The sequence below is a fragment of the Malus domestica genome, chromosome 13 (assembly GCF_042453785.1).
Source record: "Malus domestica chromosome 13, GDT2T_hap1".
NCBI lineage: Eukaryota > Viridiplantae > Streptophyta > Magnoliopsida > Rosales > Rosaceae > Malus > Malus domestica.
This window is the reverse complement of record NC_091673.1, coordinates 11,137,880-11,162,611: the sequence shown is the minus strand read 5'-3', so window position 1 is coordinate 11,162,611 and position 24,732 is coordinate 11,137,880. Positions and strand designations below refer to the sequence as shown.

The following is a 24,732-nucleotide window of genomic DNA, read 5'->3' as shown; positions in this document are numbered from 1 at the left end:
ACACGCTGATACTTCAAAACGAGTTCGTGCTTCGCTTTGCAAATGGGCGTGTAAATCAAATGAGAATGTGGTTTCCATATCATTATATTAACTTAAATGGCGCAAGAGTCGAAATAAGTGCAGGCCTTTATGGAAACAAAAACTCAATTACGAGATAATAAGCATCACTCAATCTCATTTATGTCATATCATGCGTTCACTTACAATCAGAAAATGAAAAAGTAACATTATGTTTGGATGAATAAATTTAAGATTACTAAGGAATCTTAAAATGATGGAAATTGAAATGACGGGATTTTATTTTCTAGAATTTGTGAATTTTGTTGTTTAGTTAACCTAAAAGAACAATAGAATTGAAAACGGAATTTGTTAATTTTAAATTCTCAATCATAGAAATTGGGAAATGACACATATTTACATGAAATTTAAACGTGGAAATTGGAGGCTCCAAATTTGAAGTTTTTTTTTCCACATGGAAATTCTAAATTTGTATGTTATAAATCCAAACAAGGGAATTTGTGCATGTCAATTTATAAAGTATGACTTTTATCCAAATTCCAAGTTTATTTCTCTCATTCAAACACAGTGTAAGTGAACCTTACATTGGTTTTGGGTATGATAAACATAAAACATCAAGTACACGATAGGCGGACTGGTTGCTTAAGGTTGTTCATCACATACTTTACGTCCCCATTTTTTCTATACCGGTTCATGACTCCTCCAATTTCAAGTAAACCAATTGTAAAAGAAAAAATCCTACTTGTATCATTGTCACTATACCAAGTAGAGAGATGTTAAACAGACTCTCCCAAAATCTCCCAAAAGTGGGATTCTTTATGAACTCTCTGTCATCTCATATTTTTTGTACAATATTTTATAGTGTTGATATAAAAATTAACGTTAAATTATGAAGTGACAGAAAATTTATAAAGTGTGTTTACGTACCAAGTAAAGGAAAAACATACATAACGCGCTTTACCAGGAAACTAGAAGTTATAATTCCCGCTTAATAGTGTGATGATTGGGTAAAAACCCTTTCTCCTTCGCCATTTGTTTGTCGCATAGAATTGTAGAAAGAGAAGAAAGGCTCCTTCGCCTTTGCACAGAAGGCTAATAACCCCACCGCCGATCACGCAATACAACACCCAGAGACAGAGGAGGAGCCTCGTCGGCGAAGATGGTGAAGGTCCGGATGAACACCGCCGATGTCGCCGCCGAGGTCAAGTGCTTGCGGCGGCTTATCGGCATGCGCTGCTCCAACGTCTACGATCTCTCCCCCAAGGTCTCTTCTCTCTCTTTCTCCCCTCCATTCTCTCCTTCTTCTCCCTTTAATCAATCAAATTCGCATTCCTATGATTCTCAAATGTGTTGTGAAATTGGGTTTTCTGCAGACGTATATGTTGAAGCTCATGAATAGCAGTGGAGTCACAGAGTCCGGCGAGAGCGAGAAGGTTTTTCTATTGATTGAGAGTGGCGTCAGATTGCATACGACTCAATACGTTCGGTATGCCTATCAGTTATTGCATTCCATTGAAATTTGCAGATAATGGGTAAAAGGATATCTTTGTTTCTGCAATTTGTGCAGGGATAAGAGTAATACTCCATCTGGGTTTACCTTAAAATTGAGGAAGCACATACGAACACGAAGGCTCGAGGATGTACGGCAGCTTGGATATGATAGGGTACAAGCTATATGACATTTCTGCAAATTGGGTTCTTTTTTATCATTTTTGGCTTTTTTTTACTGTTTAGTTTCTGGATTTTGTCCAACTTTTGTGATCTCCTTTGCAGATTGTTCTCTTTCAATTTGGGCTCGGTGAAAATGCGTACTATGTTATATTGGAGCTTTATGCCCAGGGAAATGTTATTCTCGCAGATTCGGATTTTATGGTCATGACCCTTCTTCGCTCCCATAGGTTAGTGAGTAGCATCCATTTCTTATGAAATTGCTAATTATTGGGCTCACATTCTTGCCCATCAACTTGGCATGTTACGAATAAAAAGTTTTCCAGTTCTTGCTTAATTATTGATGTGCTACTATTTGTGTTAGCATTTGTAGCTTTAAGATTTGGCTAGAAACATCTTTGCTAGCTTCTGATTGTTCTTACTGTTCAGTAAGAGAGCACACAAATGTCTGATTCTTTTGTTTTCTTTCTCTTAAGTTGAAATATTAATTAGGTGGTAATTCTCATTTAATAGGGATGACGATAAAGGGGTTGCAATCATGTCACGTCATCGTTATCCAATTGAAATATGTCGAGTTTTTGAGCGAACAACTGCTGAAAGGTTACAGGAAGCTCTTACCTTGTCTAAGGAACCAGATAACAATGAACCCGTTAAGGATCATGAAGGTGGAAATAATGTGCCTGATGCACCAAAAGAGAAAAAGGGTAAAAGTAAAGGTGGGAAGCCTGCTGAGTCAAGTAAAAGTAGCGGTGATACTAAAGCAAAACAGGCCACCTTGAAGAATGTTCTTGGGGATGCGTTGGGCTATGGACCTGCGCTATCTGAGCATATTATATTAGATGCTGGCCTCATTCCAAATACAAAAGTTTCTAAAGAGAACAAGTTAGACGATAATGCAATTCAGCTTTTGGTTGAAGCTGTTGCGAAGTTTGAGGATTGGCTGCATGATGTCATTTCAGGTGATAAAATTCCTGAAGGGTACATTTTAATGCAGAAGAATTCAGGGAAAAGTGCTCCCCCATCTGAACCAGGAAGTTCTGTCCAGGTTAGCACACTGCCTTAACATGCTTTAACTAGTGTGTAATTTCCCTTTTTCCTTCCCTTGGTTGATGGAGATCTGCCTAGTTAGGATTCCATTACATGGTGTTTTAAACTTTAACAGTGACTTCTGCATCTTTGCAGATATATGATGAATTCTGCCCCATATTATTGAACCAATTCAAATCGAGGGAGCATGTGGAGTTAGAAACATTTGATGCTTCTTTGGATGAGTTCTATAGCAAAATTGAGAGTCAAAGGGCAGAACAACAGCAAAAGGCGAAAGAGAGCTCTGCCACCCAGAAGCTTAATAAAATACGTGTTGATCAGGTTTGCCCTGTTTCTTCTACTATGTTATTTGAAATTCAAAGGCAGGTTTGAGTAGATTTTTTCTGCGTTATGACTTAGGTTGAACCGAAATTCCATGTACCCCATCCCCCTTTGTAGGGGGATGGGTAGAGGGGTCAGGGGTTCGGAAATATTAATGTTTATGTGTGTGTGTGTGTGTGTGTGTGTGTGTATGGTTTACGTTCTGCATTCTATGTTGTTGGACCATATGTGCTATTTATGCTTGGAATCTTTTGTCTCAATCATTTCAATCCTATGATATAGGAAAATCGTGTTCACATGCTAAGGAAAGAAGTTGATCAGTGTGTTAAAATGGCGGAATTGATAGAATATAATTTAGATGATGTGGATGCTGCTATAGTAGCTGTTCGTGTAGCTTTAGCAAAGGGCACAAGTTGGGAGGATATTGCTAGAATGGTGAAGGAGGAGAAGAAACATGGAAACCCTGTTGCTAGCCTCATTGACAAGCTTCAGCTTGAAAAGAATTGCATGACATTGCTGCTGAGCAACAATCTTGATGAAATGGATGATGATGAGAAGACTCTCCCTGCAGATAAGGTTTGTTTGAATGTTCTATTTTTCTACATCTTCACTAGAATAAAACGATGAGTCTCTTCATCTTACCTTCTACTTCCATCACCTTTCTTCTCTATTATAGGTGGAAGTTGATTTAGCACTTTCAGCACATGCCAATGCTCGGCGGTGGTATGAACTAAAGAAAAAACAGGAGAGCAAACAGGAGAAGACTGTAACAGCACATGAAAAAGCATTTAAGGCGGCGGAGAAAAAGACTCGTCTCCAGCTGTCACAGGTAGCTTCAGCTTCCATAGTCTTATGATTTAGTTTTAAATGGCTAGCCTGCAAATATAAAATGCAAATCAGTTATTTTAGCCTTTTAGCACAACCATGTTTTTGTGATGGTATTCATCCAACTGCTAAGTAGAAGCTGTAGCATGTTTAGCACAATAGAATTTTCAAGGCAGGGTGTCATAAATATAAGGACAGAATAATAGGGATTCAGAAAATATATACTGTGTGATAAGAGCAGTATGTCAACACATGCAACCGAAACACGAAGCATATATTTGTAGACGTACAAAAATATGTATACAAGGAAAAACAGAATTATTTATAAGAGGAGAAGCATAATTAGCTGTAGATTTTTGTCACCATTATCCAATATAATCTTAGAAGATAGCTGTCTTTGATTTTTTAATTCCACTTTGTTTCAAATAACTTGCAGGAAAAAGCTGTTGCTAGCATTTCACATATGCGCAAGGTTCACTGGTTTGAGAAATTTAACTGGTTCATCAGCAGTGAGAACTATTTGATTATCAGTGGACGTGATGCTCAACAAAATGAGATGATAGTCAAGCGCTATATGTCAAAAGGAGATCTGTAAGTCAATTTAGTTACGTGGACAGAATACATTTTAGTTCTTGTCTAAATGATCTAGCACTGCGAAACAATAATTATAGATTTAAATAATACACTTACTGTGATTTATTTATTTTTTTTGAAAGGAAACGAAAGAATTTTTAAAAAAGGAAAGAATTTACAAAAGAGGAAAAGAAAACCACGTGGAAAAGATATCCACCTGGAGCTAGAAGTAAACTAGCAAGGACCCCTACTGAAAACTAATTGAACAGAGGAAAAGCTAAACCGAATCAATTAACAGCTGCTAACAAATCCCTAAATATAGAAGAGAGATTGTAATCTCTAAACTCCACTGAAACTGAAGCCCAAGGGGCTGCCCAGTATCTTACTCTATCCCAAGCTCCTCTACCCGCACTCCCTTGTAATCCTCAAAGACACTTACTGTGATTTATGATTATTTATGATTGTTCTTATAGTGTGTGGGAAAATTCTTCCTGAAGCTTGTATCCATCATTTAGTTTTGTTTGTCTTACAATTTTGTATGTCCTTCGTATTGGTCACTGGAAGTGTCTACATGTTTCTTGTCTATGGTTGCCTCCTCGAGAAACTCCTCTGCTATTGGCGATTGATAATTCTTGTTCCCTTTCTATATAAGTTTCTTTTATTAAATTTTATTTTTTATTTTTTATTTTTTTATAATATCTTGTTTTTTTTATTTGGATTTCTATTCTTTTTTCCTCATCCAGTGACTTTGGACTTTCTTCTTTTTATCCTCCCTAGAATTTTCCCCCTTTCGTGATTTCACATCTTCATGCTACTTCAAGAGAAATGAAAGGAAATAAGCTTATAAATGGAGCTGACAAAATTTATTATTGCCACATTGATATGAGATAGGAATTCTTGGTTGGTCAATTTCACATTTCCAAGAATCTTTAGTTTATCTCAAAGTTATTACAAATATGCCAATAAGTAGCTGCTTATTTCATTTAGTGTGAAACCAACTTAGCATCTTCTTTCTCATGTTGATTGATTTTTTTAAAAAAAAAAACAGGTATGTTCATGCGGAGTTGCATGGGGCTTCCAGCACCGTGATAAAGAACCATAGGCCTGACCAACCAGTGCCTCCACTTACATTGAACCAAGCAGGATGCTTCACAGTAAGTCACAGACCTCCATGTAATGCTTTTGTTTTCATATTAGTTTATTGTGTTATTGTGAGTGCTTCATATCACTGGATGTGTAATTACTGAATAGTTAACTGATTTATGCTCTAGGTTTGCCACAGTGCAGCATGGGATTCAAAGATTGTCACTAGTGCGTGGTGGGTTCATCCTCACCAGGTCAGTAAAACTGCTCCTACTGGGGAGTATCTGACAGTTGGAAGTTTTATGATTCGTGGGAAGAAGAATTTTCTTCCTCCACACCCTCTAATTATGGGCTTTGGGTTGTTATTTCGCTTGGACGAGAGCTCATTGGGCTCCCATCTGAATGAGAGGAGGGTAAGAGGTGAGGAGGAAGGGACGAATGATGTTGATGAAAATGGACCTCTAGAAGAGGTATCTGATTCTGAGTCAGAGAATGAAACCGTAGAGGAAAAACTTGCAGAAGAACCAAAACCTGCTCCTGATTCATCTATACATATTGATAAACCAGATCTGAAAGACCCATCTGGGAATGGCTTACTTACAAGCAATGCTGAAGCAAAAGACTCGGCTGAAATTCCCACGAAAGAAAAGAAGACCTTGAGTGATGCTGATATTTCTGTAAATGGTGTTTCATCTGTCACCCCAGAACTTGAGGATCTCATTGATATAGCTCTTGGGCTTGGATCTACAGCTATGTCTGCTAAAAAATATCAAATTGACACTTCTCCCGTTGATTTGGTAGCAGAACCTAATGTTGAGGAGAATAAGGCTACAGGAAGAGAGAAACCTCATATTTCAAGAGCTGAAAGAAGAAAGCTCAAGAAAGGACAGACTGGTTGTGCTCATGAAGAACAAGCTGATCTGCAAAACGAAAAATTGAAACAACATGAGAGTTCAGTCAGTCAGCCAGAAGAGGAAGTTCATGAGAAGAAGCCTAGTGGTGGAAAAACCAGCCGATCAAAACAACACAATATTTCTGTCAGACAGACCGAAAATGAAGTTCATGATAAGAAGCCAAGTAGTGGAAAAGCCAGCCGTGGACAAAAGGGTAAACTCAAGAAGATGAAAGAGAAGTATGCCGACCAGGATGAGGAAGAAAGAAGGATCCGTATGGCTTTGCTAGCTGTGAGTAAAGTTACTTGCAGCATTCTTATATTTATAACCAATTGGTTTTCTGTAGCCCTTAATTCATCTTTTCTAAATTTAAGCTTTGATGCCTCTTACACTTGATGCATAATTTCGTGCTTTTTCGTACACATGCATCCGCATCTATGCATGTGCACTAGTTATAGAACTTTCATTCTAATATTTTCTCACAAATGAACTGCAAACGTATAACTGTATCCATAACAACATCCTTCAGAATTTTCCTATGATTTTTTTGAAGTTACTCCATTTTTTTGCTCAAGAAACCTAATAATAGATCTAAATGACAATATTTGTGAATTTCAGTCTGCTGGAAGAGTACAGAAGAGTGGAGAGTCCCAAAATGAAAATTCAGCTCTGGCTGAAGATAAGAAACTGAGTATGTCATCCTCATTCTTCATGTTTCATCAGCATTTTAAACTTCCAAGGCCATAGACCATCTGTGCTGGTTATTTCTCTCTAGTATCATATAATGGAAGTCCATTGAGTTTTTGTGGTTAACGTCAATTCTTATTAATCTAGCAGGTCCTGTCGATGCTCCAAAAATATGTTATAAATGTAAAAAGGTAGGTCATCTGTCCCGGGATTGTCCAGAACATCAAGATGGTACGTTACATAGTCATGCAAATGGAGTTGAAGATGACCCTCCTGTGGGTTTGGATAAATCTACTTCTGAAGTTGACAAGGTGACAATGGAGGAGGATGATATTCATGAGATAGGTGAAGAGGAGAAGGAGAAATTAAACGATGTCGATTACTTGACGGGCAATCCACTGCCCAGTGATATTCTCTTATATGCGGTGCCTGTCTGTGGTCCTTATAGCTCCGTCCAGTCTTATAAATATCATGTGAAGATAGTTCCAGGCTCTGTGAAGAGGGGGAAAGGTAAAGAACTTCTCGCTTGAATTTGTCTGCAAACTTTTAAAGTACCTGCAATGCTAGGATAGAAAATTATCTTCTCGTTTCCCTTACGTGTGGTTTTTTTTGGTTCAAGTGCTTTTATCGCATCGGTTGACCTCTTTCTTGAATTCTTTTTTGTAGCTGCGAAAACTGCCATGAATTTGTTTAGCCACAGGCCGGAAGCAACGGTTAGAGAGAAAGAGTTGATGAAAGCATGTACTGATCCTGAGCTGGTTGCTGCAATTATCGGCAATGTGAAGATAACATCTGCAGGCCTCACTCAGTTGAAGCAGAAGCAGAAGAAAGTCAAGAAGAGCAGCAGCAAAGCTAAGTAGGTGGCCTAAACAGCTTCATGCTGCGTCGACGTTTTGAAAACACAGACCACACTCGTTTTCTCTGTTTGGACCTGTCTCGGATGTGTTACGCCAGTATACTCTCTACTGTACAAAAGCAGAACAATGATGTTTCCATTTTCCATAGCTAGCCATATGCATAAACGGTTTTGTTAAAGCAATGTGATTGTGTATTAGCATCACAGGCAGTCTGGGGTATGAGCTTTTACAAACAATTTCTACAAGAAAATTAAAGCGGGAAAAACCCCGAAAAAGCTGAGGAACATTTACGCCTCAGTCAGTCACTTCAGCCGGGGGAACGTCGCTCAAATCTAAACCCTCGACTGGCAAGTCCGAAGTGAGAGGACCCAAGATTCCGTCGGAGCTGAGGGTTAACCCACTCTGCAAAATTAAGGAAAAAAGCGTAAGGTTTAACAAACACGCCAATTTGGCTCCGCTAATCAGCCCTAAAAGCTGATTCAAGTACATTCAACTCTGGTTTCCTAGTCTGGTTTTTCCATTTGGCATTCAGAGCAAGTTTAATGAAATAATAAATCAGCAAGTACCTCCGGCTGGAAACGGAGCATGTCCGCACGAGCCATAGCTTCCGCTTGAGCAATTCTCTGCCGGAATGTCTGTGCCATCTCCTCCGCCTAATAGAACAGAATAAAAAAACATACAAATAAGTCATTTATCTGGTTTCAGGAAAGGTAACAAGGACATAACAGGAGAAAACACAAGAAGAAAAGAAGATTGACCTTCACTGCTACAACTTAGTATTCGCCATTCGGTTAGTGAAACTAGTAAAGATGTTAAGAGGTAATTGTACAGAAAATACCTTCTCAAATACAAGCTTTGGATTGCGAATCATGTCACCGGGAGTAGGTTCTAACTTCTTGGTAGAAAGACTTACACGGCCTCTCTCACGGTCATGGCTCAATATCATGACCTACAAAAAAATAGTATAAATTTAGAAATGTTTTAACAGTGGCAAAAGACTATCAGCCAATAACTTGCCAAGGATATAGTATCTAGACCTTGAGAGTGTCACCAGGTTGGAGAACTGTCGCAATATCAGAGACTCGGTCATGACTGATCTGACTAACATGAAGAAGGCCGTTGATTCCACCAATGTCGATAAAGGCACCATATGGCTTCAAGCTCTGAACAGTACCAAGGACAACTGACCCAATTCCAAGCTGTGCTTGGTTGTCTGCCACGGCCTTGCGGTTACTGAGGACAAGCCTAGACTGTTCTTCATCAACCTCCACAAACTTCAGAGGAATCTCCTTTTCAAGAAGATCTTCGGCAGTTGATTTCTAATATATAAAAGTAAATGTGGTTCAGATACTGAAGCATTTAGTGTTAACAGTAATTCGAACTCAGAACCATGCCAATGACAGCAATGCATGCCGGATAGAAAAGAATTTTGGAAGGAAGAAGCATAATGTTATGGACTGCCTGTTTATTTCATGGACTACCACACAAGCAAATGCAATCAGAAAGATGGCGTAAGTATCAACTAAGAAGAGAATTGGAAATCTAGAAGGGAGGTTAAAGGACTAACTGTTGATATCTGGGAGAAAGGAACAAAACCTCTAAGGCCTTCCACCACGGCCACCACTCCACCTTTATTCGCACCAACAACCTGAACAAATACATTTTAGAGCGCTATTTGTCTGAAAATTACAATCATACTCATGATGCTTGGAAATATATACCAATTCTAACATTCCAGGCAAGAAACCAAGGTAAGAAGATACTTACCTTACCCTTGACAACAACATCCTCAGCTTGGAGCTGTCTACATCTTTCCCATGCTAGGTCATACTGGATGGACTTTAAGCTCAAGATCAAGCTATCGTCAGCTTCGTTTTCACCAATAATCACAAACTCCTCTCTCACTCCGGGAACTATGCCCACTTCTTCTACACTCTTTATTTTGTGAATGCATGCCTCTTCAAGAGGCAAGTATGCTGAAGATTTTGCAGTAATGTCAACTAATGCTCCATTGTTATCTATATTGAAAACTGTTCCCCTCACCTGAAAAAAAACAACCACAAAACAAAGCCGTGTGCTCAAATTTAAAATCTCCCGCAGGATAACAAAGAAACTACATATGCTGTAAACAGTTACAGGTACTCACTGTAAACCTATATGCCAAGTCAAAAAAATGAATTGAAGAAAAGCTCAAAACCGAAAAATCCGCAGGCATTGCCCAATGACAAAGTAGTGCCATTTCCAACACTTAATGCAATTGTAGATTCTACACATAAAAGAAGAAAAATAGTTCTTCTGGGTATGGAATGTGAGCCCAATGACACAGACCAAGTCTCGAATTCGATACAAAAAGACATAACTTCTTCGTTTCAGCTCATACCCATCAAACCATTTTCACCTTTAATCAAAAGGATTTTTTAAAATAAAAAAAAAGAACCAAATTTGAATTACCAAAAGGAGAGGGTGAGAGGCAGACCTTAGTTCCAATCTCAGAATTGAAGTCGTACTTCTCGAGAGCGTTGTAAAAGGAGTCAAGAGTGAAAGAGACACCTTCCATGGGGGCAGTACGACACCGTTCGTGAGCATCCTCGAAGATTTCCTTGAGCTTGAGGCGCTCTTTGGTCTGTGCATTCGAGATGACCGCGGCGGAGACGATGGGGAGCAAACCAGGCATTTTGTTTTGCTTCGGCAGGATTGAGGGCTTCGAGAGCCTCGAGGTGGAGAGCGGTGAGCATCTTAAGCCTGTGAATTGCTGAGCCAGAGACGCCATGGCTGTCTCTCTCTCTTGTTTTGTGTTGCTTTGCTCGCAGTGTGGCTTTTCAGGAAGTTGAGTTTTTTGGTTTTGCTGATAAGGCAACTGATGGGAGAGAGAGAGAGAGAGGGTTGCATGGATTTTGGACAATGTGATTGTGTTGAAGTTTATGGGTCATGGTGAAAGATGGGCCCATGTAATTGGATCTAGATCCTCCCTAAATTTGGGCTGTCATGATCCACAAGGACAGTCAGGGCAACAAATGAGAGACTCGATCGAGACTTCAGTGCACTATTATCATACCGTCCTGAACTAATAATATAATACTTTATTAGCGTCAAAACACATAATATTTATTATTGGCATGAATTTCACAATGGCGTTCAGAATGAGAGGAATTTGTTTAAAATAAATACACAATTACAGTGGCGTCTCGTACCAATAATATAATGATGCGTTCATTTTTTGCTCTATATCTTCGCATTATGAAGATAGGATGTATTTCTTGGTGCACCGTACGAGTCATTCTCATAATGAAGAGCGTATAGAAGTCCTTTCCGAACAAAGATGGGTTTTTCAGTGAACCCCAAAAGGTAGTTAGTAACGTATTCGGCATGAGGCAGCTGTGTGAAAGAAGAATGAAGCCATATTATTCATAGTCTTAACAAATTCATAAAAGCTGACGTTGACTGTCAAGCAGCACCAGTGGTCTAGTGGTAGAATAGTACCCTGCCACGGTACAGACCCGGGTTCGATTCCCGGCTGGTGCAATTTTTTTTGTCTTCCGTCAAAGTTCTTGCTCCCTCAATAACATTTTTGTTATGGGAACAAAATCCAACAACATAATTTAGAAAAATCTCAAAATTGTCTATTAAAAACCATCTTTTGAGTCACTCAGTGGTACGGTCTGGTGGTATTCCTTTTCAAGTTGTCTTCCGTCAAAGTTCTTGCTCCCTCAATAGCATTTTTGTTAAGGGAACAAAATCCAACAACATAATTTAGAAAAATCTCAAAATTGTCTATTAAAAACCATCTTTTGAGTCACTCAGTGGTACAGTCTGGTGGTATTCATTTTCACTTGAAAGTGAAAGGTCTTAGGTTCGAACTTCTTCAACTTTTTCAAATTATTTAAATTTTGATTCTAATTGAATATACCTGGAATGTTATAAACTTCTTTATAATTCTAATTGAATACACTCAGATTTCTAAGGATTTTAATAAACTATATTTCTAAGGATTTTAATAAACTATCTTAAAATCCTTAAAATCCTGATTGAATACACATTAAATTTCAAAGAATCACTTAATATCCTGATTGAATACCCCTGAATCCATAAAAAGAATTAAAATCCTTCAAAATCTCAATTGAATACATCACACTAATAACACATTAGGGAAATAATCAACAACATTATCTTGCTCCAATTATAATAAAAATGTCAAAATTGTCTATTAAAAATCATATCGTCTGGGTTTGAATTCTCAAAATTGTCTATTAAAAACCATATCTTCTGAGTTTGAATTCTCTTTGATTATACGTACAACACAAACTTAAAAACTTAATAACACATTCAAATCCCGCTTTCCGTACGTTAAGATATTGCCAGTTTAATCTATTGTAAAAAAAATAAATTCTGGCGTTCATTCAATCGGAGTACCTGTCCAAACTCCAACCAAACGAAGCACTATTCTCTATATAGTTTTCATCAGCACTGACCGACCACCTGAAAATGAAAAAGAATAAAGAAAAACCCTAATTCAAAGGCTAAAATCCTTTCCTTCTCCGTCGACCTTGTAGTTTTTAGAGAGCCGCCCACCTCTTCCAGAAAAGTTGCTTCAGAAGTATTTGGGCAGATTCCCACTATTTCATGCCACCTTTTACACTTGTTTGCAGATTACTAAAACAAGAATATCCCTGTCTTAGCTAGTTAGAACTGGTAGGAATCAAAGAATAAAAGGGTAGGAATCAAAGAATAAAAAATGAGCATGACATTTCGGAAAGTTATCATGCTGCAATTTTGTAATAAACTTTGGATCATCGATTAGGTTATTCAAACTGCATGCAGACTTTGAAACTGGATTATTTTGGTGTTAATATTTAAACTTAACTGTTTAGTTACTAATCTTTGTACCATAACCTTCATTGGCTAATCAGACCTCTCACCCCACTAATACTAAACCCCTTCTGCAGATAAAAAGTTAATACAATCCTAGTTAACAACTTGCTCCATTAAACTTATAAATTATAATATTAGGGTCTTTCAACCGTGTGGAACAATTTGTTCTTCAAAATCAAAACTAAAAAAAATATGCTCGATCCAAGTATCTTTGCCTTTGCTTTCATCATGTTTTTTGCTGCTTTCATTTGTTGTATTTGTAAATGACAAGATTAGATTCTTTACCAAATCGAATGGAAAGAAACCCTTTAGGAAATGGGAATATATATTTTCCCCTTACTAATTGATGGAGTATAAACTATAAACTTTTATGGGAAGCAGAACAATTCAAGAGAAAATGATACTCATATATTCAAATTAGTTGTATGGTAAGTATGAATGTTCAAGCACACATCACTAAAAGCAACTTGATGATATAAGACAATATAGTGGTTTGTGCAGTATTAAGTTATATAGCGGTTTGTGCTTGAAAGTAACGCAAACTAAAATGGAACGACTCAAATAATTAAAAGATATAATAAAATATGACTCGTTCTATGGGAAGTTTGAACTCATTTTCTTATTTATATATATATACACACACACACACACACAAGAAAATCAAACCTAAAAACTTGATGTATAGACAAATATTTTTAACCATTTTAGTCATAATACATATATACGTTCTATATTTAATGGCTTTCAGTTAAAATTATGTTATCACCTTCCATAAGGGAGTGCAGTTATTATGTTGTCACCTTCCATAGGGGAGTGCAGTTAAGAGTATGTTCTAAGGAAACGAATTGTTGAGATCAAAATGGAAACTGAAACAAATTACACAGAATAATCTGAACTGTATCTTTCAAGAGCATCACATAGGACTAACTGAAATTGATTTGTGACATTTATTATTTGGGATTTTAATGAATTTCGAATTGAACAGAAAATCTCTAAAATTTAGATCACTCAACATCCTAAATTGATCGAGGATCAGAAATATGATCGGGCTAGTTTAACTTCTCTCCAAAGAAAAGATAAGTAACAGATAAAGGGAACAAAAAAAGAATATACAAGATTGCACACGATTATATCCAATGAGAACAATATTCTTTAGTGCTATACATCCATTTTTACCTTCCACACACACTTTTTAATTTTTCATCATTGATCATCTTCAATTCAATCGTCCGACGACCGAAAATTGAGAGACGTGTGTGAAAAATAAAAATAGTTGTGTGAATAGCTCTACCCTATTCTTTTGATGACTAGTTTCATATGAAAATTGTTTATTGGATGATATTTGCATGCATGACATATATATGGCTTCTGAATTTGCATGCCATGTTGTAGTTCTCTGTAGTTTTCGAGCAAGATTTGTTTAGTCCGAGTCCGAGGACCTCCGAATCTCAATCAACAACAACAACAACAACAACAACAAAGCCTTTTCCCACTAAGTGGGGTCGGCTATATGAATCCTAGAACGTCATTGCGCTCGGTTTTGTGTCATGTCCTCCGTTAGATCCAAGTACTCAAGTCTTTTCCTAGGGTCTCTTCCAAAGTTTTCCTAGGTCTTTCTCTACCCCTTCGGCCCTGAACCTCTGTCCCGTAGTCACATTTTCGAACCGGAGCGTCAGTAGGCCTTCTTTGCACATGTCCAAACCACTGGAACCGATTTTCTCTCATATTTCCTTCAATTTTGGCTACTCCTACTTTACCTCGGATATCCTCATTCCCAATCTTATCCTTTCTCGTGTGCCCATACATCCCACGAAGCATCCTCATCTCCGCTACACCCATTATGTGTACGTGTTGATGCTTCACCACCCAACATTCTGTGCCATACAACATCGCGGCCTTATTGCCGTCCTATAAAATTTTCCCTTGAGCTTCAGTGGCCTACGACGGTCACACAACACGCCGGATGCACTCTTACACTTCATCCATCCAGCTTGTATTCTATGGTTGAGATCTCCATCTAAGTCTCCGTTCTCTTGCAAGATAGATCCTAGATAGCGAAAACGATCACTTTTTGTGATCTTCGCTAGATTGCTCCGGTCATTAGTGTGGATAAATATATAAATGGATAGAGATAGGAAATCAAACACAAGATGTACGTGGTTCACCCAGATTGGCTACGTCCACGGAATAGAGGAGTTCTCATTAATTGTGAAGGGTTTACACAAGTACATAGGTTCAAGCTCTCCTTTAGTGAGTACAAGTGAATGATTTAGTACAAATGACATTAGGAAATATTGTGGGAGAATGATCTCGTAACCACGAAACTTCTAAGTACCGGAGTGTGGTATTTTCTTGACTTGCCTTATCTGTCTCATAGGTAGATGTGGCATCTTCTCTAGAAGTACTCTTCCTCCATCCAGGGGTGGTATCTGTAACTGGTGGAGATGCACAAGGTAATGTATCAATTTCACTTGAAGCTTACTTGTAGTTTCAGGCTTGGTCAAGCGCGATACAAACCATGTAGTAGGAGTCCCCCAAGTCGCCGAGCTAGGGGATCTGCTGAAAGAGGTGACAGACAAGGTAAGCAATCAGAGCTCCGGCTGATTGTTCACATTCTCCCTATCTTGCAGGCAGCATGAAGGATAAAGAGAAGAAAAATGAGAAGAGATGATATGGGATACTTTTGCTTTTGAAGAAGTAACTTTCCACAGGCTTATTCTTGAACTGGGCTGGAGGGTTTTCTGGTTTCCTCCAGAGTTTAAGGCCGATTGAAGAATTTGAGGGTCAAAACAAGTCCATCAAATCTAGAGTGCGTTCGACCCTGCTGATATGGGATACTTTTGCTTTTGACAGAGTAGTGGATGTATCGGCACGTGTGCTGTTACGCTTGTCTCCACATGCTTCCTTGTATCCTTCTCACTTGCCCTATCTGTTTCTCAGGCAGATGCGGTATCTTCCCTGGAAGCATAAGATGTTGAAGATGAGTACTCGAGAGCAATGCCAGGTAAGTAATCAGGTAAGGGGTTCCAGGCAGTCAGTTCCTGGCTGGAAGCTTGATTCCAAGTGCTGACTGATTGCTCTCTTTCTCCTTGTCTTGCAGGTAAGAACAAGGCCAAAGGAAAAGACAGGGAAAAAGCATGATATGAGATACTCTTGCTTTTAACCCTGATGATATGAGATATTCTTGCTCTAGTATAGCTTGTTTACAGAGGTGTTATCGGGGGGAAAGAAAGCTGAATATTTCGAAAGGCTTCGTTGGGAGTGCCCTCTCAGATAAGAGGAAGGGTTGAACATTTTTGCAGGTCTGCCTGTCCGTTGGGGATGGAGGTCGACATATATAGGAGTCTCCCTAACATCAAGTAATAATGCTATTCCTTTACCCTGCTTGGTCATAGCACGGTAGTGGGAGCTGCCAGCTTCACATGTTTTAACTCTGTCAGAGCACTTTGAAAAAGTGGTCTGTGGTATCTGGAAAGCTGATGTTACGTGTGAAGATTACAGACAAGCTTTATCCAAGGAGATCCAGCTCTTGAAGTTGGGAAAGTGGTGCCTCTTCAGTTTTTGAACAAACAATCCTGTCGGGGATCTGGCTCTCGAGATTCGGAGAACGATGCCTCTTCGATTTTTGAGAAAGCAATCTTGCTGGGGGTCTGGCTCTCGAGATTCAGAGAGCGGTGTCTCTTCGATTTTTGAGAAAGTAATCATGTTGGGAGTCTGGCTCTCGAGATTCGGAGGGCGGTGCCTCTTCGATTTTGGAGCAAGCAATCTTGTTGGGAATGTTTTCTCGAATGTGAGTAAAGGTTGGGCATGTTTGCTAGTCTACCTTGCCACGAAACATAGAGGTTGACACACAGGGACTTTCCAATTATCCAACAGTGGTACTGTTCCTTTACCCTCTCTTCGATTTTTGAGAAAGTAATCATGTTGGGAGTCTGGCTCTCGAGATTCGAAGGGCGGTGCCTCTTCGATTTTGGAGCAAGCAATCTTGTTGGGAGTGTTTTCTCGAATGTGAGTAAAGGTTGGGCATGTTTGCTAGTCTACCTTGCCACGAAGCACAGAGGTTGACACACAGGGACTTTCCAATTATCCAGCAGTGGTACTGTTCCTTTACCCTCTCTTCGATTTTTGAGAAAGTAATCATGTTGGGAGTCTGGCTCTCGAGATTCGGAGGGCGATGCCTCTTCGATTTTGGAGCAAGCAATCTTGTTGAGAGTGTTTTTCTCGAATGTGAGTAAATGTTGGGCATGTTTGCTAGTCTACCTTGCCACGAAGCACAGAGGTTGACACACCGGGACTTTCCAATTATCCAGCAGTGGTACTGTTCCTTTACCCTTGTGGGTAATAATATGGTAGCTAGACCTTCAAAATTTATGTGTCTAAACTTTGTTAGTGTTGTTTCTTTGCTATTCTTTTACCCTTCTTGGTCAGAGCGATGTAGTGGGAGCTGCAAGCTTCACGTGTCTCAACTTTGTCAGAGAACTTTGGCAAAGTTATCTGTGGTACCCATGAGCTACTGTTGTGTGTAGGAAGTGGGTGATTGAACAGTACGATTCATGTGCTTTCTACTTCGCCAGAAATCTTCGACAGAATGCCCATAATTTCTGCAAAGTTGAGTGTGCGTGTGACAGGTGCTGACAAGGCTGGAAAAGTAGGTGCCTCTTCGATTTCTGAGATCGGCCCTCGTGGTCTCTGAGCAGCCCAACTTTTGAGAAACCAAGCCTCTTCGATTTCTAAGATCGGCCTTCGTGGTCTTTGAGCAGCCCAGCTTTTGAGAAAGCAAACGTTTCTTCGATTTCTGAGATCGACCCTCGTGGTCTATGAGTAGCCCAGCTTTTGAAAAAGCAAACGCCTCTTCGATTTCTGAGCAGGCGCCTATTCGATTTCTGAAGCTTCGTCGAGTGCAGATTTTTATAGGGGCTGACATTAAGTTCCAAAGCACACTTGAATATCCACCAGTAGAAGCTCCATTCTTGCACTTCTAAGATCTTGATTTGTCCGACCTCTTCTCTCTTCAACACCTTTGAAAATGTTTGGCCCCTCCGACCGTCGTTTTGACTTGAACCTTGTTGAAGAGGCAGCCCCGCCTTCTCCAGACAACATATGGCGCCCATCCTTCGTCTCCCCTACTGGTCCTCTTACCGTTGGGGATTCCGTGATGAAGAATGATATGACCGCTGCGGTAGTGGCCAGGAACCTTCTCACTCCCAAAGATAACAGACTACTTTCCAAACGGTCTGATGAGTTGGCTGTTAAGGATTCTCTGGCTCTCAGTGTTCAGTGTGCAGGTTCTGTGTCTAATATGGCTCAACGCTTATTTGCTCGAACCCGCCAAGTTGAATCATTGGCGGCTGAAGTGATGAGTCTCAAACAAGAGATTAGAGGGCTCAAGCATGAGAATAAACAGTTGCACCGGCTCGCACATTACTATGCTACAAACATGAAAATGAAGCTTGACCAGATGAATGAATCTGATGGTCAGGTTTTACTTGATCATCAGAGATTTGTGGGTTTGTTCCAAAGGCATTTATTGCCTTCGTCTTCTGGGGCTGTACCGCGTAATGAAGCTCCAAATGATCAACCTCTGATGCCTCCTCCTTCTAGGGTTCTGTCCAGTACTGAGGCTCCGAATGATCCCCCTCCGGTGCCTTCTCTTTCTGGGGCTCTACCGACTGTTGAGACTTCTCCTAAGCAACCTTTGTGAATGCTCCCTCTTGTTTGTTTATTTTGACTCAAGTATATGTACATATTTGTAACTTATCGGGGATATCAATAAATAAGCTTTCCTTCATTTCAACGTATTATGTTAAATACACCAAAGCCTTCTTCGCTAAGTTCTTTAAATTTTCTTTTGTTGAAGCTTGTATGTTGAAGCTTTGTGAGTGGAGCATGTAGGTTGAGGTAGTGTTCCCTTAATTTCCCGAGTGAGGAAAACTTCTCGGTTGGAGACTTGGAAAATCCAAGTCACTGAGTGGGATCGGCTATATGAATCTTAGAACGCCATTGTGTTCTGTCATGTGTCATGTCCTCCGTTAGATCCAAGTACTCTAAGTCTTTTCTTAGGGTCTCTTCCAAAGTTTTCCTAAGTCTTCCTCTACCCCTTCGGCCCTGAACCTCTGTCCCATAGTCGCATCTTCTAATCGGAGCATCAGTAGGCCTTCTTTGCACTTGTCCAAACCACCGTAACCGATTTTCTCTCATCTTTCCTTCAATTTCGGCTACTCCTACTTTACCCCGGATATCCTCATTCCTAATCTTATCCTTTCTCGTGTGCCCACACATCCAACGAAGCATCCTCATCTCCGCTACACCCATTTTGTGTACGTGTTGATGCTTCACCGCCCAACATTCTGTGCCATACAGCATCGCCGACCTTATTGCCGTCCTATAAAATTTTTCCTTGAGCTTCAGTGGCATACGGCGGTCACACAACACGCCGGATGCACTCTTCCACTTCATCCATCCAGCTTGTATTCTATGGTTGAGATCTCCATCTAATTCTCCGTTCTTTTGCAAGATAGATCCTAGGTAACGAAAACGGTCGCTCTTTGGTATTTCTTGATCTCCGATCCTCACCCCTAATTCGTTTTGGCCTCCATTTGCACTGAACTTGCACTCCATATATTCTGTCTTTGATCGGCTTAGGCGAAGACCTTTAGATTCCAACACTTCTCTTCAAAGGTTAAGCTTTGCATTTACCCCTTCCTGAGTTTCATCTATCAACACTATATCGTCTGCGAAAAGCATACACCAAGGAATATCATCTTGAATATGTCCTGTTAACTCATCCATTACCAACGCAAAAAGGTAAGGACTTAAGGATGAACCTTGATGTAATCCTACAGTTATGGGAAAGCTTTCGGTTTGTCCTTCATGAGTTCTTACGGCAGTCTTTGCTCGTTCATACATATCCTGTATAGCTTGGATATATGCTACTCGTACTCCTTTCTTCTCTAAAATCCTCCAAAGAATGTCTCTTGGGACCCTATCATACGCTTTTTCCAAATCTATAAAGACCATGTGTAAATCCTTTTTCCCATCTCTATATCTTTCCATCAATCTTCATAAGAGATAGATTGCCTCCATGGTTGAGCGCCCTGGCATGAACCCGAATTGGTTGTCCGAAACCCGTGTCTCTTGCCTCAATCTATGCTCAATGACTCTCTCCCAGAGCTTCATTGTATGACTCATTAGCTTAATACCCCTATAGTTCATGCAATTTTGTACATCGCCCTTATTCTTGTAGATAGGCACCAAAGTGCTCGTTCGCCACTCATTTGGCATCTTCTTCGTTTTCAAAATCCTATTGAAAAGGTCAGTGAGCCATGTTATACCTGTCTCTCCCAAAACTTTCCACACTTCGATTGGTATATCGTCTGGGCCTACTGCTTTTCTATGCTTCATCTTCTTCAAAGCTACAACCACTTCTTCCTTCCAGATTCTACGATAAAAAGAGTAGTTTCTACACTCTTCTGAGTTACTCAACTCCCCTAAAGAAGCACTCATTTCATGTCCTTCATTGAAAAGATTATGAAAATAACATTTCCATCTGTCTTTAACCGCGTTCTCTGTAGCAAGAACCTTTCCATCCTCATCCTTGATGCACCTCACTTGGTTTAGGTCTCTTGTCTTCTTTTCCCTTGCTCTAGCTAGTTTATAGATATCCAACTCTCCTTCTTTGGTATCTAGTCGCTTATACATATCGTCATAAGCCGCTAACTTAGCTTCTCTCACAGCTTTCTTCGCCTCTTGCTTCGCTTTTCTATACCTTTCACCATTTTCATCGGTCCTATCCTTGTATAAGGCTTTACAACATTCCTTCTTAGCCTTCACATTTGTTTGTACCTCCTCATTCCACCACCAAGATTCCTTTTGGTGTGGGGCAAAGCCCTTGGACTCTCCTAATACCTCTTTTGCTACTTTTCGGATACAACTAGCCATGGAATCCCACATTTGGTTAGCTTCCCCCTCTCTATCCCACACACATTGGGTGATTACTTTCTCTTTGAAAATGGCTTGTTTTTCTTCTTTTAGATTCCACCATCTAGTCCTTGGGCACTTCCAAGTCTTGTTCTTTTTTCTCACTCTTTTGATATGTACATCCATCACCAACAAGCGATGTTGATTAGCCACGCTCTCTCCTGGTATAACTTTGCAATCCTTACAAGTTATACGATCCCCTTTCCTCATTAGAAGAAAATCTATTTGTGTTTTTGACGACCCACTCTTGTAGGTGATCACATATTCTTCTCTCTTCTTAAAGAAGGTGTTGGCTAAGAAGAGATCATATGCCATTGCAAAATCCAAGATAACTTCCCCATCCTCGTTTCTCTCTCCAAAACCATGGCCACCATGAAAACCTCCATAGTTGCCTGTCTCCCTGCCCACGTGTCCATTTAAATCTCCTCCTATAAATAACTTCTCCGTCTGAGCAATTCCTTGCACCAAGTCTCCAAGGTCTTCCCAAAATTTCTCATTCGAACTCGTATCCAACCCTACTTGAGGTGCGTACGCACTAATCACATTGATAAGTTCTTGTCCTATTACCTCTGAATCTCAATCATGATTTTTAATTTGAAGATTGTACTTTATTAATTATTAATAAAATTACTATTGTTTTACCTTAAATAAATAATATAAAAGGCTCTCTTTTTTTTCAGCCAAAAATGACATACATAACAATTTGTGTCATTTATATTAGAACATAAAGAATATTATATATATATATGTATATGTGTATATATATATATTAAAGTAAATTATATCACAAGTGGTTTGTGTAGTATAGTGGTTACAAGTGAATGAGGATCCACTTCGTGAGGATCCTGGGGATAGTATGCTCAATGAGTCTCGATAAAAATCTTACCAGGGCTTTCAACCTGATCTAAGGAAAATAGTGTCCCGCACATAGTGGAAACCTATCCTCAAATGAACAATCAACAACAATAAACCAACAAATTACAAACCCTCCTCAACTAATATATCCTGAATCAAATCCGGAGGTTCCTCAAACCACACAAACTCCTGAGAGCTACTAATACCCATCCTAGCAAGCCGATGTGCCGCCTCACTTCCTTCCTGTTGAACATGGCTAACCGTCGGGTGCGGCATTTCTGCAAGGAACCATCTCAAGTCATTTACAATAGGGCCGTAGGAGGAAGAATCATCCCCCAGTCCCTTCATAACAGCCATCATCAAACTCGCATTTCTTCTTAAATTTTCTTTCACAATAATAGTTAAACTAAAATATAACCCTATTCGACATCGATAGTGACTTTTAGTACATATACATAGTAGATATATTATCATATCTCTACCAAATATCAAATCATTAAAATATGTTGCGGGTTGAGAATTGAGCTCAAAGAGGAAAAATTAAGCCTCATAAACATAATATTTTATTTAGTGTTAATTATTACCATATTATTATGTCGTAGGTTATGTGTTAGAAAATGAGTGCAAATAGTAAATTGTCTGAGAAGTTGGGGTCTTCTTCTTAACCTATTACACATGTCACTTTGTTCTTGCCACATGTTGAAATTTTAAAGGATTGCAAAGAATCATTTTCTTCACTCAAAACTTTCCACCTCGTAATTTTTTTTCCATATTCATGCCACCACACCCACAATCTTTTCATTCATCCCTCTATATAAACTGATGCCTACTACTTCTCCTCAACATCTAATTTTCTTGTTCTCTTCTTCTGATAATCTTCTCAAATTTTCTGCAATCTCTTCCCCTACTTTTATCCAGAGATGTCCCCTGCAGAGACAAACGGTCCCAAGAGGGCCTATGTGACCTTTTTGGCTGGCAATGGAGACTATTGGAAAGGTGTGGTTGGCCTTGCCAAGGGCCTAAGGAAGGCCAAATCTGCATATCCTCTTGTGGTGGCTGTCCTGCCTGATGTTCCTGAGGACCACCTTCAGATTCTCCACTCTCAAGGATGCATTGTTCATGCAATTGACCCTGTGTACCCTCCTGAAAGCCAAACCCAATTTGCCATGGCTTATTATGTCATCAATTACTCCAAGCTTCGTATTTGGGAGGTAATATTCTCTCATCAAATGTATTGTCGATGCCGTCGGTGCAATTTAAATATGTTGTCAATGCAGTTTAAATTGATTGTCGGTGCAGTTTAAGCATGTTAAACATATTGTTGCCGTCGGTGTAGTTTAAATTGATTGTCGGTGCAGTTTAAGCATGTTAAGCATATTCTTAGTGCCGTCGGTGCAATTTAAACATGTTGTCGGTGCAATTTAAACTGATTGTCGATGCAGTTTAAACATGTTTAATATATTATCGGTGCAATTTAAACAATATATTTAATTAATATTCTACATAATTAGTGGTTCAGAACTTTCATATTCTATAAACGAAACTTGTTATGGTGAGACAAGACAACGTTTTCCATTTACATGATTTATAAGTCATTAGTGCATTTCAATCATGCAACTACCATATGTGTAAAATTTGATTATTTATGTGTATTAACTTGTAGTTTGTGGAGTATGAGAAGATGATATACTTGGATGGAGACATTCAAGTGTTTGAAAACATTGATCACCTTTTCGACATGCCCGAGGGCAATTTTTATGCTGTGATGGATTGCTTTTGTGAGAAGACATGGAGTGAATCTCCTCAGTACAAGATTGGGTACTGCCAGCAGTGCCCGGAGAAGGTGCAGTGGCCGGCCGAGTTGGGCTCACCACCACCACGTTACTTCAATGCCGGCATGTTTGTCTTTGAGCCTTGTGTTCTAACTTGCCATGATCTGCTAGAGACCCTCCAAGTCACCCCTCCTTCCTTGTTCGCCGAGCAGGTAATAGCAGGATCGTCTGCTTATATTTTTTGTGTTGATGTCGTAATTAATTGCGCCAAAAACGCATGTTATTTTGGGTTTCTTTGAGAAAAAAAAATTCATTCCGACTTGAACAATAATTTTGATGACCATATGCAGGACTTTCTGAACATGTTCTTCAGGGACGTATACAGTCCTATCCCACCTATATACAATCTTGTTTTGGCTATGTTGTGGCGCCACCCTGAGAATGTCGACCTTGACAAAGTGAAGGTTGTTCACTATTGTGCTGCGGTATGTAACAATTAAAGCTCATCCAATTTTCGCTACGAACAAGAAAATATTCTCTAACCAAACTAAATGTGAATTATTGATGGAGTTGATTTTTGCCAGTACAAAACACTAATTTGATTTTAAATATCATTCAATTTTCGTTACGGAATCATGTAATCAAGAGTGTGAATCTTGATCATTGATGAAGTTGATTTTTGCCAAAATAGAACTTCAAATCCAGTCACATACAAAGATTACCTAAATAATTTAGTTTTCATATGAGACTGGATTATTGATTGAGTGGATTTTTGCCATAATAAACATTTAAAATTCAGTCTGACAATATATGTATGACATGGAACCGAAGTTTGATTAAATTGAGTGGGATGCAGGGATCAAAGCCATGGAGGTACACAGGAAATGAACAGTATATGGAGAGAGAGGACATCAAGATGCTGGTGAAGAAATGGTGGGATATTTATGATGACCCTTCACTGGATTACAAGAATGATGATGATGTGGATGATCGTGTGGAGAAGGATGACGAGCATGTAAAGCTTCCACCCTTTATTTCCAGATTATCTGGGACTGACGTTGATGAGCAAATAAGTGCACCTTCTGCAGCTTGATCAACTAGTCCCGGGGTAATGTGACGCCGATTTGGCTTTGAAAGCCAGACTTCTATGTATTAATAGCTATACTACCTACACCAACTTGTGTGTGTAGGAAACTACACTTTCTATTATATATACTCCATAAGTCTATATGGGGTTGTGTTTGTAACGTGCAACCGAGTTTGCGAATAAAACGATGCTATTATGTA

General features: G+C 39.4%; 3 protein-coding genes and 1 non-coding gene across 5 annotated transcripts; 3 read left to right on the top strand and 1 right to left on the bottom strand.

The window, feature by feature from the left end:
• The first annotated feature begins 966 nt into the window (after window positions 1-966).
• On the top strand, window positions 967-8,175 carry LOC103452653 (uncharacterized). 2 transcript variants are annotated; one of them, XM_008392185.4, is made up of 14 exons: window positions 967-1,282; window positions 1,392-1,504; window positions 1,586-1,682; window positions 1,792-1,916; window positions 2,200-2,731; window positions 2,869-3,054; window positions 3,337-3,630; window positions 3,731-3,883; window positions 4,316-4,470; window positions 5,501-5,606; window positions 5,724-6,719; window positions 7,047-7,119; window positions 7,266-7,625; window positions 7,782-8,175. In XM_008392185.4, exons 1-14 carry the CDS (start codon window positions 1,178-1,180, stop codon window positions 7,973-7,975), a joined length of 3,489 nt encoding a protein of 1,162 aa, XP_008390407.2. In that variant the 5' UTR covers window positions 967-1,177; the 3' UTR covers window positions 7,976-8,175. The 2 variants fall into 2 exon arrangements, with proteins under 2 accessions (XP_008390407.2, XP_008390406.2); XM_008392184.4 differs by having other exon boundaries at window positions 7,263-7,625.
• LOC103452654 (small ribosomal subunit protein bS1c) lies at window positions 8,130-11,012 on the bottom strand. Its single transcript, XM_008392186.4, has 7 exons — window positions 10,449-11,012; window positions 9,740-10,015; window positions 9,540-9,620; window positions 9,010-9,291; window positions 8,811-8,921; window positions 8,539-8,625; window positions 8,130-8,374 (listed from the first exon to the last, which is right to left on the bottom strand). Exons 1-7 carry the CDS (start codon window positions 10,740-10,742, stop codon window positions 8,267-8,269), a joined length of 1,239 nt encoding a protein of 412 aa, XP_008390408.1. The 5' UTR covers window positions 10,743-11,012; the 3' UTR covers window positions 8,130-8,266.
• A 411-nt stretch (window positions 11,013-11,423) lies between these two features.
• On the top strand, window positions 11,424-11,494 carry TRNAG-GCC (transfer RNA glycine (anticodon GCC)). Its single transcript has one exon. It is a non-coding gene; the product is annotated as a tRNA-Gly (tRNA).
• Window positions 11,495-22,321: 10,827 nt separating this feature from the next.
• LOC103414540 (galactinol synthase 2) lies at window positions 22,322-24,732 on the top strand. Its single transcript, XM_008352915.4, has 4 exons — window positions 22,322-22,884; window positions 23,337-23,657; window positions 23,796-23,930; window positions 24,302-24,732. Exons 1-4 carry the CDS (start codon window positions 22,594-22,596, stop codon window positions 24,536-24,538), a joined length of 984 nt encoding a protein of 327 aa, XP_008351137.2. The 5' UTR covers window positions 22,322-22,593; the 3' UTR covers window positions 24,539-24,732.

Bases quoted from the DNA above. Each gene is read 5' to 3' on its own strand.
- LOC103452654 (XM_008392186.4), bottom strand. From the start codon at position 10,742: ATGGCGTCTCTGGCTCAGCAATTCACAGGCTTAAGATGCTCACCGCTC. The intron at 9,292-9,539 runs GTTAGTCCTTTA...TTTATATATTAG, and splicing joins CTTTCTCCCAGATATCAACA to AAATCAACTGCCGAAGATCT. The intron at 8,626-8,810 runs GTATTTTCTGTA...CTGTTCTATTAG, and splicing joins CAAAGCTTGTATTTGAGAAG to GCGGAGGAGATGGCACAGAC.
- LOC103452653 (XM_008392184.4), top strand. From the start codon at position 1,178: ATGGTGAAGGTCCGGATGAACACCGCCGATGTCGCCGCCGAGGTCAAG. The intron at 3,631-3,730 runs GTTTGTTTGAAT...TCTCTATTATAG, and splicing joins AGACTCTCCCTGCAGATAAG to GTGGAAGTTGATTTAGCACT. The intron at 7,120-7,262 runs GTATGTCATCCT...TTATTAATCTAG, and splicing joins GGCTGAAGATAAGAAACTGA to CAGGTCCTGTCGATGCTCCA.
- LOC103414540 (XM_008352915.4), top strand. From the start codon at position 22,594: ATGTCCCCTGCAGAGACAAACGGTCCCAAGAGGGCCTATGTGACCTTT. The intron at 22,885-23,336 runs GTAATATTCTCT...ATTAACTTGTAG, and splicing joins CCAAGCTTCGTATTTGGGAG to TTTGTGGAGTATGAGAAGAT. The intron at 23,931-24,301 runs GTATGTAACAAT...AGTGGGATGCAG, and splicing joins TTGTTCACTATTGTGCTGCG to GGATCAAAGCCATGGAGGTA.